The sequence below is a fragment of the Stegodyphus dumicola genome, chromosome 12 (genome assembly GCF_044657685.1).
Source record: "Stegodyphus dumicola isolate Sdum_Otavi_A_Nest chromosome 12, ASM4465768v1".
Classification (NCBI taxonomy): Eukaryota; Metazoa; Arthropoda; class Arachnida; order Araneae; family Eresidae; genus Stegodyphus; species Stegodyphus dumicola.
The window spans coordinates 47825627-47841246 of record NC_140779.1 but is presented as its reverse complement, the minus strand read 5'-3'; the positions used below and the strand labels follow the sequence as shown (position 1 = coordinate 47841246).

Sequence of the window (15620 nt, the reverse complement as noted above, 5' to 3'; positions counted from 1 at the left end):
CCCTTTACCGTTCGGATGGCAGGGTCTGGGTCTGGCGTCTACCTGGAGAACGTCTCCTGCCAGAATGCATTGTGCCAACAGTCAAGTTCGGCGGAGGTGGAATTGTGGTCTGGGGGTGTTTCTCCTGGTATGGTTTGGGACCCTTGGTCCCCATTCATGGTAAGCTCAACTTTGATGCCTACTGCACTATTTTGGATGACAATGTGCTTCCTACGTTATGGCAGTTTTACGGGTTGGACCCCTGTTACTTTCAGGACGACAACGCCAGTTGTCATGTTTCGACGTTAACCAAGGCTTGGTATGGTGCCAATGGAGTTCATCGAATGGACTGGCTTGCCCAGAGTCCAGACCTGAACCCTATCGAGAACCTCTGGGACGAGTTGCATCGCCGAATTCAGGGGTGCACTACCCGTGCAAAATCGGTGAAGGAACTTCTATGTCTTCTCCAAGCCGAGTGGAAGAAAATACCACTAGATGTCATACAAAGACTTGTGGAAAGTATGCCCCGGAGGGTCCAGGCTGTAATTACCTCTCGTGGAGGCTCTACCAACTATTGATTTTGAATAAAGTTAGTTTTTCTTTTCTATCACAGGTGTCCAAATACTTATTGGTAGTCAGAGTTAAGTATTCGACAGCTTTGCTACCAATAAGTACAGATAACTTAGGAAAACGCACTTCAGTAGCATAGCTGTTGTTTAAAGTCTAGCTTTCTTTAAAGACTGCTGTATACAAAGAACTTATAAAATATAATTACTGTTCCCCGTAGAAGGCCAGGTATTTATTTCTAGCATTCTAGTCTGCATCATAATTAATAATTTTAAACAATTATATATTTTACTATAAAGCGGAATTTTGAAATATTTTCTGCTACAGGAATTGAGATAAACCAATGCATAATTACTTATAGTTAGGATAGTAATTTTAATTTCTGTCAATATTTTTACGAATCTGAGATTTCGCGAATGCTCCATTTTTCCACGAATGTCGAATAATTCTTCTACTTGTAGACTCATTCTGGATTGTTCAATTTCTGTTATAATTGAAATGACTTAGAGTTAATAAATGATGATTAAGGATTTTTAATAGTACTTATTAGAATTTACCTATCAAGTACGCTAAAGAATTTACGTTATTTGTAATCGAACTGAATTTACGTAAAAAGCAACAAGTAATCCCATTTCAAAATTGGAATCAAAACATTGAATTCAAAATTATACTTTTCCGTTTGCTAAATCTCTGAAATACCAAAAAAGATCTTTATTAAAAAACCATGAGAAGTTGCCTTTTGTTACTATCTGTTAGTAATGACAAAAATTTCACAACAAATTTAATTTTGAATTTTCTAAATTTAAAAATACGCTGTTTACAGAAGAAAATTTTCGTATGTACGATATATGAAATACCTTATACTTAAATGAAGATTTTGTGCTCACGTAATGATGTTAATTACATTTCTAGTATTATATTTATTTATAAATTTAAAACTGAATTTCAAAATGTTTAATAGAACGTTTATTTAATTACAAGCTAATTATCTGAGTTACTGCTTCGCATTTGTTAATTTTTTGTTTATTTATTTATTTACCTTTTTAATTACTTATTTTTTAATTATTATTATTTATTTATTTATTTTATATATTTTTGTTCTTTAATTTTTAATCATTTTTATTAATAAATAATATTAATTTATTTTTTATTCATTTTCTTTTATTTTTAATTATTATTGCTCATTATTTATGTCTTTTGTTTTACGTCAGGAAAAAAATAGTTTTTGGCTGCGAAGGTTCTTTCAAAATTGTTAGGCGCAAAAATTTCTTGAAATTTCACTCCTTACCTTTGAGCGCAAGTTTATTTCCCCTTTTCCCCACAGTAAAATGTTCTATCTACAGTCATACATTAGTTGCAAAAATTTAAAGACAAGACGAGTTTTCGAATGGAACATCGTGTAGAAGTGTTCCACATCGACCCAAATTATACCATAATCATATCATAAATCACTCCGAGATGTGAAAATATGGAACAAGTGACCAAAACCATTTAAACAATTAATAAAAAAAGTAAAGAGGCACTTAAATTAAAAAAATAACTCCGAGCAAAACTATAGAGAAATGCTAACAGGCACTCGGCAAGAAAAATTCAGTCCTTAGAAAGGGATATAATCACCCCTGACTGCGATGTAGAAATTACAACATCTGTCCATGCTGAGAACAAGGTTGTCCATGCTGAGAACAAGGTTGTTGAAGCATCGCAGCCCCGTCTTCTAGCCCCAGTTTCAGCAACGGGATCGTCACGTGCTGCCAAACGTCTTCTGAGAAGGTCTCACGCGTGTTCTGTGGGACCTTGCAGCTCAATCCATGCATTGAATACATTCACTCACCAAGAGCTCTGCTATAGCTACTGGACGATGAGATGTAAGTCATCCAGAAAGAGGAACTCGAAACCACAGCACCTCAACAGTAGTACAATTGCGGATGAAAGTGATTGAAATTCTTTGCGAGATATGGAGCTCAGTCCGGCTACCAAGCACGATACCTCTCCAAACGTGAACTCCGGCACCTCCAAAATAGGCCATTTCGATGATGTCGGAGAGGTTATTGAGTAATCCCTTCTCTCTCCAGATGTATATACGTCCAGAATTTCTTGTCAGACTAAACTGGTTCTTGTCTGTTAAGAGCACTCGAACTTACTCCTGTTGTGTACAGTCCTTGTGTACCTGGCATCTAATGAGCAGGCGTTAATGGCACATACCGGATTAGTCGTCATACTTTGTGCAGCCTCATGGCTACGCTAAAAGGTGATAGAGGACGTTCAGTAGTCTGTACATGTGCCTTGCGATGTTTCCCGTCTGTCTTTTCCCGCCAGTAGACAATACACCGGTCGCTCACCTCCGTTGTTGCTCGCAGACGACAGCTGCTGAACGCTCGAATAACTGTTCCTGCCATTTGAAATGCTCTTCAGGCTCGTGAAACGTTTTGAGTGTTTCTAAACTCCTCTGCTACGCTTATAACCCTTTGAGCTTCCCAAAGACGTGATCTCGGGTAAAATCATCCTTATGACGTCTTCTGGATTGACTTCACCGAAGTAGCAACTTGGCGTCGTTAAAATCCCTGTACACCGTGCAATAGGTTTCACTGACACCCTGTCGTACAGTCTTTCCTCTAAATAATGGCCACATAGTCGCATGCTGTACTGTAATGGTCACAAATCTATCTCCTGATTGGTCTTTTTCCCCATTTTGTTGCTTGTTTGACTTCTGTGCTCATTTCTCTGCCTCGTCCTTAATTTTTGCATGTCAGTATACGTACTCATTTATTTTCTTCTTCTTACATTTCTAAAAACGCTTAGATTCAATTTACAAATGAATTAAAATTTTATTTATATCTTATTCACTTATAGAGGACATCTGAAACATTTTCTCCAGCGAATTGAAAAAAAAAACCGACTGAATTCAATAGATATAAATTTAAACATCTTTAAAGTCTTGGATAGCAACCATTTCGTTCGATAGAAGATTGAAATATTTTTTCTCTTTTCCAAAATCTACAGAATTCTTCCTTGAATTCCTTTAAGTGATTCGCTAACATTAAGTTACTGCTGTATGGTAAATTGCTATATGTTTTAGAAAATTCTAAAAAGGGAAACACTTTCTTACTCATAACAAGTAAAAAATCGAAAACTAGTATCTTAAATGTTTCTACTAACATGTGTTAGCATGTATTTTACTAATACCTTACGATGTAATGATGCCTGAATTACCTGAGAGGTAAGAAGTTCATCCAGTCGTTGTCTGGGGTCCATTCCATCTTTGGTTCGCAGAAGAACGTAAACGGTTTTTACACTGCTGCATGCTCTCAATAGCTTTTCCAGAAGGACCTAAGATAAAGTATCAAAATTCAATTTAGCTTATTAGTTTAGTCAAGTGTCTTATAATTGAATATTTAAATTTCGGGTAAATACTTATTCATTTATTTATTTACAAATGCCTGGCTTTTATAACTTAAGACGCTAGCTATCTTGTGTCATAATATTTATCGGTTTATAAGTTAAACACACGTGTTTAAATGTTATCCGTCTATATGTTTACAGTGACAAAGAGTTCCCGAGCCTAATGTAAAATATATGAGTATTAAGGTAATCATGTTCAGTTCAGAGACCGAAAGATGCCACACCTATATTACGAAGAGAATATAGGATAGCAAATAGCTTATCCAAAAGCCAAGCTCTTTTCACTAGACTTATGCGTAGAATTAAGTGATAAATCTAACTAAGCTCATGTCTACTAATTTCTTATAGAGAGAAAAGTAACGAAATTTCTTTCGTTACTTTTTTTTCTGGAGTACAGTCGTTCCTTTCTTTGCCAGCAGATCTGCCCTCTCGATTCTCCCTACTCTATAATGAGATGGCATGCACTCTATCACTACAGAGTCGACGAGGGAATTTGGAAGATGTCTCATAAATACATTTGAAGTAGTAAGTTCTGTTGTTGGCAAAAGTCTGAAGGAACTGAAAAAGAGTGTGATAAGATAGCCTCTTTGTGGGAGGTTAACACTGAATTACCACAGATTTCTTGCTTCTCTCTGCTTCCGTTTCCATGAGTGACCGAATGGTTAAGACTGCTAAACACTGAGAGTTCGACTCTGATTCGATCCCAGGTGAACGGGCTGGCTGCATAGCTGTTTCCCATGGTTTTCTCCATGTGTAATACGAATGCGAACCAGTTTTTCCTAGAACGTCCACCATGAAGGCCTTACCTTTCATAAGGCAGACAGTGCTCTTATGCTTGGCCGTATTCAGATAATCCAATGTAACCCAACCGATGTGCTTTAGAGTATTGGAATTTCCAGTAAACAAACATAACTTTTCAGTCACTGAAATTACCAATCGGTGACGTAGCAGTGTGCATCTTTAACGACCTAGATATAAGAAAGTTTGGATCCGTAACAGTTTCCTTGTAATATATTCACCGACTAATTGAAGTACAGTTTTTGTTTTGTTAAGATAATATAGAGGGTTATTAAATCACGAGGATGTTTATATGTCTAACTCGCCCATATCAAATTTTAAGCCAAAACATTGTACACTTTTAATATATTTCTCAATAATCCTATTGTGGTACCTTAATTTTCCAAATCATAACTCACAGAAGTTAAAGCCTTTTTAAGTTGTCAGGATTTATTTATTTATTTTGACTAATAGTTAATTTTTAGTTAAAGCTACTTTCCTTTCACTCTTCTTTACAACCATGCTTTCCATGACACAATGTAAATTAAATAGCGCGCGTTTATTCAGATTAAGGGAAAAAGAAATTCTATTAATGCGAAGGTTTTGCAAGTTGATTTTAGAGCGTATTCTGATTACTTGAGGCCACGTTGTTAGTGCGATTAAATAGCGATTTAATTCTGAGACGTTGAAAGCTTTAGGCTTGTCCTGCCGGCTTCTACAAGGCAGAGCCTTCCAGCGCGTTTACTTTATCCTGTTAGCTGTTAGGTTAGTCTAATTACATTTTATTTTAACTTCAACATTAATTGTTTAGTTAAGCTAAGAGTGTTGGCTAATATAAACCCAAGTGAAGTCGATAGTCTGTAAAGTAATAAAAGGGCTATTTACATCCTTCTTCTGACTTTTTCTGCCTACTGTTAAAGACCTGAGGATAATTCCTCTACAGTCTTTCCAGAGCTAGTGAGTTTATGTTACCAAAGACTACGAGGCTGTATAAAGTAATGCATAAACATAGAACAGATATCTGGAATTTAGGTGTAATTTGACGAGACTGGATTATTTGAAACTATAATTTTTGTTTTCAAGGAATAATTACAATACATAAAAAAAATTGTAGCGATAAAGCTGCTGAAGTTGTTCCTCCGACAGTTTAATTTCAGTATACTGGGGGTCAATGGGTTTGAGATATAGGCTTTGGCATTCTTCCTCTGTTCCAGAGTTTAATAATTATCTGTTAAAAAGTTTTTTTAACAAAGATTATTAATAGGTTATAGAAATAGCATAGTTATAAAGCTTATTGAGGTTTCTAGGAAAGAGTACTTTAATGTATTTATTCCCAGCTTCTTAAGGTTTTTAAAGTCTTAATTAAAAATGAATATCTTCGTTATTATTTTCGAAAACAGTCTAAAAAGAAGGAAATGGAAAATCTTGTTTCTAGAACAATAAATAGCCTCAAAATCCTTTTCTCAGTGTTTTATTAATTAATATGTATACTCTAAGATCCTGGGTTAGCAGTTGATATATACGCTCACCCAAAACGTTTATCTGAGGAAAACATTTTATGATAGATTAAATGTCACAATTTAAAAAAAGCAGTTATAAACTGATGATGCAACATTTTAAACTAAAATAAGGTGATCTTGAAAGTTTAAAATCGGCATTAGGACTAAAAAATATAAAAATGACATAATGCACAAGTTCAGAAATAGACACTGCATAATAATCTCCTTCGAAAAATATAGAAAATAATCGAGTACGAATATTGTTCTAATTAACTTGAAACGTAGATTAGTTTTCAGATAATTGCCTCACTCTTGTACCGATTTTTAGGTCCTATCTCATTATGTACAGTTCTCGTAAGCATCACATGAACTCTGACTTTTGATCGCATATTGAAGTTTTTAATTTCCCTTGGTCAAGTTACACGAAATTATTAAAAAAAATTTAATCAACAGTTTCGTTTCTGCATTTTAATTTCGTACTGCAGTATTGCTATATTTTCAGGTAGTCTACCAACACTCCCTACAAATTTGTTATTGATTTAATTTATTTGATGAAATCATTTACTTTAAAAAATTAGAAATAAAATTATGGTTAAAATAAATTAAAATAGTCTTAAACACATAAAGATGACGTATGACGCTGTTTAGTTAATATATATTATATTAGAAATCTCGTGGTCATTTGTTGGCATTATTAAAAGATTGCCTTATTGCTATCAAAGGAACACTGTTAAAACTGTTAACACTGTTAATAATTTTTTTCTTGCGGGGGGGGGGTACTAACTCCTTTCGAACTTATTCGAGTCTATCTTACTTTAGACATTAAAGAGAAAAAATTCTGCTCTTCTCATTCATTGCATAAAAGAACCGTAGTAAAGCTCATACAATTTAAAGTTGCATCTTCTCAGCAAATGTTTTGACTACTAAGGAGTAATTAATTTTATATTTGTTAAAATTTAAAATGAATCATTAAAAATATCGTTTTACTGGTGGTTTAAAAATGCTAAACACAATAATTATGCATTGGAAATGAGTCACATCATAAAAAATAAAGCTTTAAACTGAGAAGTTATTATTTCAAAATCGGTCAATTCGATCATTAATTATAATTTGCAGGATAAATTAAAGATCTTTGTCACGCTGAATAGCAAAACTGCGAAAACTGGCAGTTTGCCCTGACATGGGAAAATCAGAGATCTGGTGTTTCATGCACTTAACCAGGCCAAGAGGATAATAAATTTATGACAGCATATTGTAAAGTAACCGTTCAAAAGTTTTGGTAAAACTCAATGAAAGACATATCTAAATTCAAAAACTGATTTCTGTATTTTAGCTTTTCACTTAGTGTGTATCGAAAAATATTATTTAACGACCTTATGTTGGCTGCATTACGTTTGCTGAAAAGAATTTCTTACAATGTCTGTGATAATACAATACTGTGAAGCGATGTTTTCAAAATTCGAGTTACATTTCTTTTATTTAATTTTTGAGCGATTTTTAGCACATATTATTGTTTAACAAAAAAGAAATTAAAAGCATTAGGATTTTACTATTTGAACCATTTAATAGAGTAGAAAAATCTTTTAAATAAAGCTTGTATGAAAATTGTAAATTTTCAAATCATTGGATATATATATATATATACAATTTTATAAAATTGTATCAGAAATTTTGAAATTTTCGCAAAATATAAAATAAACACTTCGCTTTATTTTAAAATAAGAGTAGTAAAACAATATTAATTACACCTTTTTCTACTATTTTTTTAAAGCTAGCTCAGGAGTTCTCAAGCCCGGAGGGGGGGGGGAGAGAATTTCATAGCTTCAGGAGGGCAAATGCGTTTAGCTTTTATTTAGCTTTTAAGTATTTAGTTTTAATTTATGAATATTTTAAAAAAACTACTTTTATTCAGCTTTTAGTATTTACCAAAATTTTCTATACTTTTTATTGTTTAATTCATGAAACATGTTAGAAAATAATATAAATCTAAATAAATGTATATACTTGTATGTATTTTTCAAGTTTGGGAAAGGAGAGGGGAATGACCTTCTGCTAATGGTGAAAGAGGTACATGGGGCAAAAAAAAGTTAAGAACCACCGAGTTAGCTGCAATTTTGTAAGTTTTTATTTAACTCTCGCAAGATGTGTATCAGTATGGTCAAAACTTAAGCATCGACTTTTAAAGCATTTCCGACATACTATGGAGCTTACCCTTTGCATACACAGTCACTGTGGATGACAAAACTATGTGATGAAGCGATGTTCTCAAAATTTGATTCAGATGTCTTAAAATTTTAAGTTGAAATTATTTTTCGTCATATCTTTTGTTAATGAACAAAACAAAATTCTCATAATTTTATTGTTCGCATCATCGGATAGAGTGAAAATTTTTCTTTTAAATGAAGTTCTTATGAGACTTTCGACGTAATATCTGAATTTTTGGCGAAGTCAGTGTAACACTATTTCTCGAAACAAAACTGTTGGAAGGAAAAACGTGATTAATCATTGTTGAAAAGCAGTTTTTCAATTGAGTAATTTGATTGCTAGCTTGTCAGTGAGAGCAAAAAAATAAAAATAAAATATATTTAAAAAAGGTTTTTAAAAAATAAGCTTGTATTAATTAAAAGGTGAATAATAATTTGTCTTATAGCTGAATAAGAAAAATAATTTAAATAATCATTTTCGTTATAAAGTTTATCAACCATTTTATATCATGAATAATATAAGCGAGGGCGCCAAAATACGAAATCTATTCATTTAATTGCATTGTCAAAAGTATAAGTCGAATGAAACTATACTTAACTATGTTCTAAAAAATTTGATGGCCTTATGTTCTGCATTTCCTGATTAAATTTAACAGTCTAATTCTGTTAAATTTAATTAGGCTAAAATGATTCTGATTAAATTTAACAGTCTAAATAAGGGGTTCCTAGCGGGTTCAATATTGAATTCCTGGGCGTTCAGCAAAGTTTTAAAGGGGATGAATGATGATCAAAGCTTCGACTGGAAGTGTATAGCCGAAGATACATCAAAAAAGAAAATCTGAAAAGTTTCAAATTTTAAATTACGTCCAAAGGGGCGTTTTTTTTAATATTTTATGTATTACCTTTATTTATTAAATATAATGTTATTCGCACTTAAACCATAAAATTCAGTTTAACAGCAATATCCCAAAATAATTTTTAAATTGAGCATATCTTTAGAATTTCCGATACAGAGTCTCACGCGTTGGAGATAAAAATATTTTTTTCTGTACAACGTTGCCATTGCTCGCTTTGAAATTCTTGAGTTTGTTAATCAAAAATTTGTTAAAGTTTTACAAAATATGAAATCGATAATAAAACAAATTCCAAATTTCAAATTTGGGCTTCCAAAGGCCCATATTCGCAGTAGGATTATGTCATCCAAAATTGGATAGCTCTAGGTACCGGTGTTTTATCACAATGCGAAAAACATACATACATTTATGAAGATTATTCATTATTTAATTTCTTCAAATATAATACAGAGCGATAATATTTGGTGGCAACAGTTTGAAAAGTGAAACAGACTTTCAGAGTCATTTGACGCAAAATCGCAAAACGAAAATAGTCCCTCAGGAACGAAGCCCTTTTAGACTAATAATGATAAAAGTAACAAATCATAAATCTAATAAACCATTTTTTCAAGACTTATTTTCATATTCTTAGTCTAATTAACGTCCCTAAGTTATTTGTGCACAATTATTTGTATTATGATTATATTGTATGCTGTATATTGTACAGAAAATTGTAAGGGGTTTGATGAATAAACTAATTCTACTAAAACGAGTCGGTGCAAGAAATGGGACTTGAAATCCCTGATCTAAATGAAATTAATATTTAGCGGAACACGATCTGTTCAAATGGGAACATGTTAGATAATCTCATCGAAACTGGTTATGAAAACACACGAGCGCTGATTACTTTAATGCATTTTGTCATGCAATAGCACAAAAATACTGAAAAATCAATATCCTGATACTACGTTACTGCAAGTAATTAACTAGGCAGAAAAACAATTTTCGGATATTTGGAGTATAAAATACTCTCTTCGGTTTAGATTTTCAGTTTTTGCTGCCTGAGAAAATTTGAACTGACTGTTTGATTCGGCTATTTAATGCTGAGGAAGATATTTAGATAAACCTAGGCACTATTAAATGCTGAGTAAGATATTTAGATAAAGCTAGACACTATTTAACAATTATTTCACTTATGTCATTGTTTTCCCTATCCCGAAAAATATCTTATCTTACAATAAATGTTTGAAAAGGCTCATTTTATTTCACTAACACACAACGTTACCGTTGTAGTTAGGAGGGTAAATCTTAAAAATAATTTATTGTCAACTATCCAAGCAAATGATTTGTCAATTAGTTTTTCCTGGAATGGATTTTCTTCGCAAACTGCAAATAATAGTAATTTTTTTCAACTATTAATTACACATGTTGAAGTTTATACCTGAAGAAGTATTACCACTCGTCTGAAATATATTAAACCATTTTTTATAATTAAAGAATTCATATATTTTGATTCGAAAAGATGTAATATTCCCAACAATAATGTTATTGTAAAAAGGATGTTTGGAAAATGTGGCTGCGACTTTATTTCGTTAAAGTCGTCCTTTAGTTATTTGTTTAATTACTTATTTCTTTAATTATTTCCTTTATTCTAAGACATTCTTAAAATGAAAAAATTCCCAGATGAAAATTTTAAATTTTAATTAAATAAGGTATTAATAATAAATTTAATTAAATAATTTTAATTAAATAATTTAAATTTTAATTAAATAAATTTAACTTAATATTTAATTAAATAAGGTTAAGTATTTCAGCTTTGGAAATAAAAATTTTGGAAACACAATGTTAATTTTTTTTATGATACCTATACAGCAAGAAGTTCAGAGAGTCAAATGTTAGATATGCTATTGAATTAAAAGGAAGTACGTTTCGTACTTTTTTAGCGTGCAAAATTTAGCGAGATATGAGAAGTTAACAATATTTTGGTGCCTGCTACTAAGTAATAACTAATAGTAATAATACTGTTACAGACTTTGCCTTATTTAGCTATTTTTAGTAGAATTTGTAATTAAAATTATTTTACATTCAAGTGCAATGCAGCACGAGACTTATTTGAAGAGAAAGCTACGCCGGAAAAATTAAAATACAGGAGCACGCGCATTTAATATTTTTATTAAATAGATATCTCGTAATTGTACTCTTGCTATCCAGAAAAATCGAGAAAATACGAGAATTTTCTCGCGCATTTAAAAAGCTTATAAAAGCTGGAGGAAAACATCTCAATTCAGTTGTTTAGAAAACTGTTGTTGTTTACTGTAGCGAATTCGCGGCGAGATCGGATTAGCTTTCTGTACGTTTCTCTGTTTTGAATTAAAATTTGTTGAACGTTTTAGTAGTTTAAAAGATAACTACTGTGAGAAATTGCGATATTGTACGAATATCTTTAAGGAAATTTAAGTGTTTTGTTTTATTTGTTGTGATAATAATAAATTTTATTAACTTTTCATCGGACTTGTGCATTTAATTTATTGCGAACCCGTACGCATGCAACAATACCAACTGATGATGCTTCACGATGAATGACTACTAGATGTTTTAAATGAATGAAACCAAATTCAAAAGCCTCATTTAAGTGAATGAATTTTGTTAATGGCCATTTATGGTAGTTGCTGCTTGAGATTAAAGAAACCTTTGAGGGCATATATCAGGGAGTATTTAATTTTGCTTGGAAGTAGTCTTTTTTAATTGATTAGCTCAACACAACAAAGAATATAAGCGCTATCTGCCTAAGTGAGCTTTCGTGGAGGAATTTCTAAGCGAAACTTTGTTCCTATTTATGTTATACATGGGAACGAAAACACCTATAAAAACTGACGTTGACAAACAATCTAAATCGGACGATTTATACTGCAATAAAGCTTTAACACTTTTAATATTTAACACAATAAAGCATATAAGTATTTTATCAATTCCCATTTGTGCTCGACAAGATAATTTTTGTGTTTTCAATATTGTTCCACCAACAATGTTGAAACTGTTCTCACAGAATTTATTATTATTATCATTATTATTCGTTTTGTTGATTATGGCAAAACACAAAAGGAAGGACGCTTTCATGCAGGACTTTTTAAAGAAAATCATCTCGCATGTGTGTGGAGGGGATTTTAAGAGAAATCGTCTTATATTAAGGAAATGTTATACGGGAAAACCACGAAAACGCCGCCGCAGCCAGCCCATTCGCTGGGATTCGAAACTGGGTCGAACTATTAGTGTTCATCTAGCTGGTATACCTTCTCGACCATTGCGAACATTAAGAAACTGGTAAGTAAAGGAAAAGTTTATGTCTATGATCAATATTTAAGCAAACAAAATATGTGCTTACAAATATACCTGAGATCAATATTTAAGAAAGTGAAATCTATAGTGACCACTTTTTGGATACTGAGCAAATTAAATCAACAGTACCTCTTTTTTGATTATGTATTTGAAGTTCATTTATAACTTTTAACTTGTAGTGTTTCATTGGAACTTTACTTGTATCTTCTAAGAAATTCTCTGCATGGGGAATGTATGTAGTAATAAATATGTAGTAATTTTAAATTAACCGAGAAATGTGGTTGTTATTTTAATATTACCAATGAAAAATTTATGACATTAATAATGAATAGATTTAATATGTGGAACGACTAAAACATTTCTATTTGGAGGTCGTACGACCTAAATGTTTTATTCTAACTTAAAGAAATTGATGTTGGCTTATTGTCTTATTGATGAAGTAGGTTAAAAATAACTTTTTGGTAGATATATGCTTTCTTTGTGTAAAAAATCTGCTTCCTTTTTCACGTCACCACTCTGCTAAGCAGTAGGATGACCTCTTTGCAGAAGTACTAATATATTTCGCCATTATTTCACGCCACTAGTAAAAGATCAAAGCAAAATAAATATGTACCAGTTTAAATCCTCTAAAAGTAACCTACCGAAGTGAGGGGGGGGATAACTGCACAGTTGTCTTATTTGAGTACTTCAGTAGCTGCAGAGTCATTAACATTTGTATCACTCCTTCCACCTGAATATAATATATATCTTGAATCATACTGCTAGAACATATTGTTTCCATTCGCTCTGGCAATATTTCACTGACTGAGAATAATATGAAAAAAATTTACCTTTCCTACAAATCCCGTCACGCCTGTTATGAAGACACTTCTATCTTTGTAGAAATCAGAAATCGGCGAAATGTCATCCTCTTCCTCCGGTGAAGCATAGCCTCCTGAATCACTGTCCATACTTCTTGAGGAAAAACGATCGTCTGCAAGATATAATTGGAAATATTTTTACTGTTGAAATGGTTGCACGAAAAGAATGCTTGAAAGAGAATGAGTAATTATTTCTCAGTGTATACGCTATTACTTTTCCATTACATTATTATTCTTTTCCTTTGTTAAATAACCTTGAAAAACGTTTAATTGTTGACCTACTCTTTAAGAGTGTGTCAACAACTGAACTTTCGTCAACTGTTTGTTAAAGCCTTTTATTTACATTCTTTCATCCTGAGTGGGTAGTTTTCGATATCCACATGTTTTACTTTCTCAGAACCTGTCAGTAAGTATATTTGAGAAAACTCTATATTTTATTTATGTTTCTGAAGGTATGGAAGCATAGTGAATTACGAATCTGTTATTGTATTTTTTAATGATGTTGTGTAACAGCCGACTCAACAGTAAACTGAAGATTAAACAGGTATATTCTTTGTACCCATGGTAAGTTTACAGCAGCCAATTGTCTGCTTGTCACTTTCTTTTCAAAGTGACAACTGTAAGAAGATGTCTTTTTTTAATAAGCTAAATTATTGATATAATATGATGATAATATTATGTTTCTCCTAATTAATTACTGCAGAATCATGTTAGGTGATACTGTTTCCGGATAATTCGTAGTGAAATGTGGCTAGACCAGGAAGGTGACATGGCTCTTTTTAATAAAATAGATCATCTAAACTCGAATTAACATTTATTGAAATTAAACAAAATACAAACTTCAAATCATAATGCCAGTTCTGCGCTTGGCATGATCGCTGACTTTGATCTTGATGTACAGTAGGGGCAAAGAATCATTAAGGAGATATCCTTAGACATTCTTTGGTAGGAGGGCTCATAGCATATTATTGGTTTTGAAGTTCATACTTGAGCTGCAGGCGCTGGCATTTATTTTAAGTATTTTAGAATTTAAAATAGACACGTCGCGCCATCTAGCGGCAGAAAGGGTTTGTTAGACTCCACTGATTTGAATTTCGCTGTTTGAAAGCATGAGATTTAGTAAAATTCGGGGGAACACATTCGATGAATAAGCACATAACTGTTTGAATCTTCCTATCCTAGTGGAATGTGCATGTAAGAAAAACGAAATATCTGTACGTTTATTATTATTTGATGCTTTACAGTTTACACTTAGCTAAAATAACACTTTCAAATAAAATAACACGTGAAGATGTATATGGATATTTACACACAGTCCACAGCTACCCGCTTTCGCCAGTTGCACTTAGCATCACATTCCAGCACTTTTATACTTCATATTCGCTAGAACACTGAGGGTGCATATGCACATGCGCATACAGTCGCTTGTTGCCACAAACTTTTCATAGTAATTATTATTTTCAATATTTAAAAATAGATACCTCTAATCATTGTTAAGCAAAAAATCTGTATTATCGGGAGTTTATACCCTATAAATCAATATATTTTACATTTAGTATTTAAAATAATGAACGATCCTATTTAGAATTTTTACTTGAATTCTGCTTCGGCCTTTAACTGTAACGTCAATTTCTATGTGCATCATATTCAATAACAGCATTATTGATAAATCAATGGAGATAAAAGAAATTTATAATGCTTTTTTTTTCAGAACTTTACTTATATTACCTTATGAATATAGCGTGTATCAGTAATAACAAATAAATAAATAAATGAATAAAAATAATTTTTTTAAACTTTTCTTTTTACATTTCTAATCAGATTTCAATCACTAACCAATATCCAATAAATGAAAGTGGTTAAATAATAAATGCAAAGTGTACGAGAGGTAATTCCTAGAGAAGAAGGAAACCTTCTTTCGTTTTCAAGAGAAATTTGTTCTTATTCACATTATCGAACCAGTTTCCCTCAAAACGTCGCCTTTATATATATGGGATAACTTGGCCTCGTGTAGTAGCCAGTTACCCGGAATTCGAACCTGAGACGAATTATCAGTGTTCAGCGGTCTTATTAGAGTTCAGCGGTAACCTGAGACGAATTACCAGTGTTCAGAGGTTCAGTCACTGATGGGCAAACAACGATGGAAAAAACACATTATACAAACTA

At 32.3% G+C, this 15620-nt stretch overlaps 1 protein-coding gene and 1 long non-coding RNA gene across 2 annotated transcripts in view; one reads left to right on the top strand and one right to left on the bottom strand.

Annotated features, from left to right (window-relative positions):
- The window catches only part of LOC118200982 (putative fatty acyl-CoA reductase CG5065), a 67760-nt gene that overhangs the window by 27695 nt on the left and 24445 nt on the right, over positions 1–15620 (bottom strand). Inside the window, exons 2-3 of the mRNA XM_085827691.1 lie at positions 13425–13567; positions 3757–3873 (exon numbers count right to left, since the gene is read on the bottom strand). Of these exons, the coding sequence (XP_085683817.1) occupies positions 3757–3873; positions 13425–13544 (237 nt within the window). The 5' untranslated portion in view covers positions 13545–13567. The remainder of the gene's footprint in view (positions 1–3756; positions 3874–13424; positions 13568–15620) is intronic.
- The window catches only part of LOC146993557 (uncharacterized), a 32943-nt gene continuing 31124 nt past the window's right edge, over positions 13802–15620 (top strand). The window contains exon 1 of the long non-coding RNA XR_015044411.1: positions 13802–13860. This is a non-coding gene — a long non-coding RNA (uncharacterized LOC146993557). The remainder of the gene's footprint in view (positions 13861–15620) is intronic.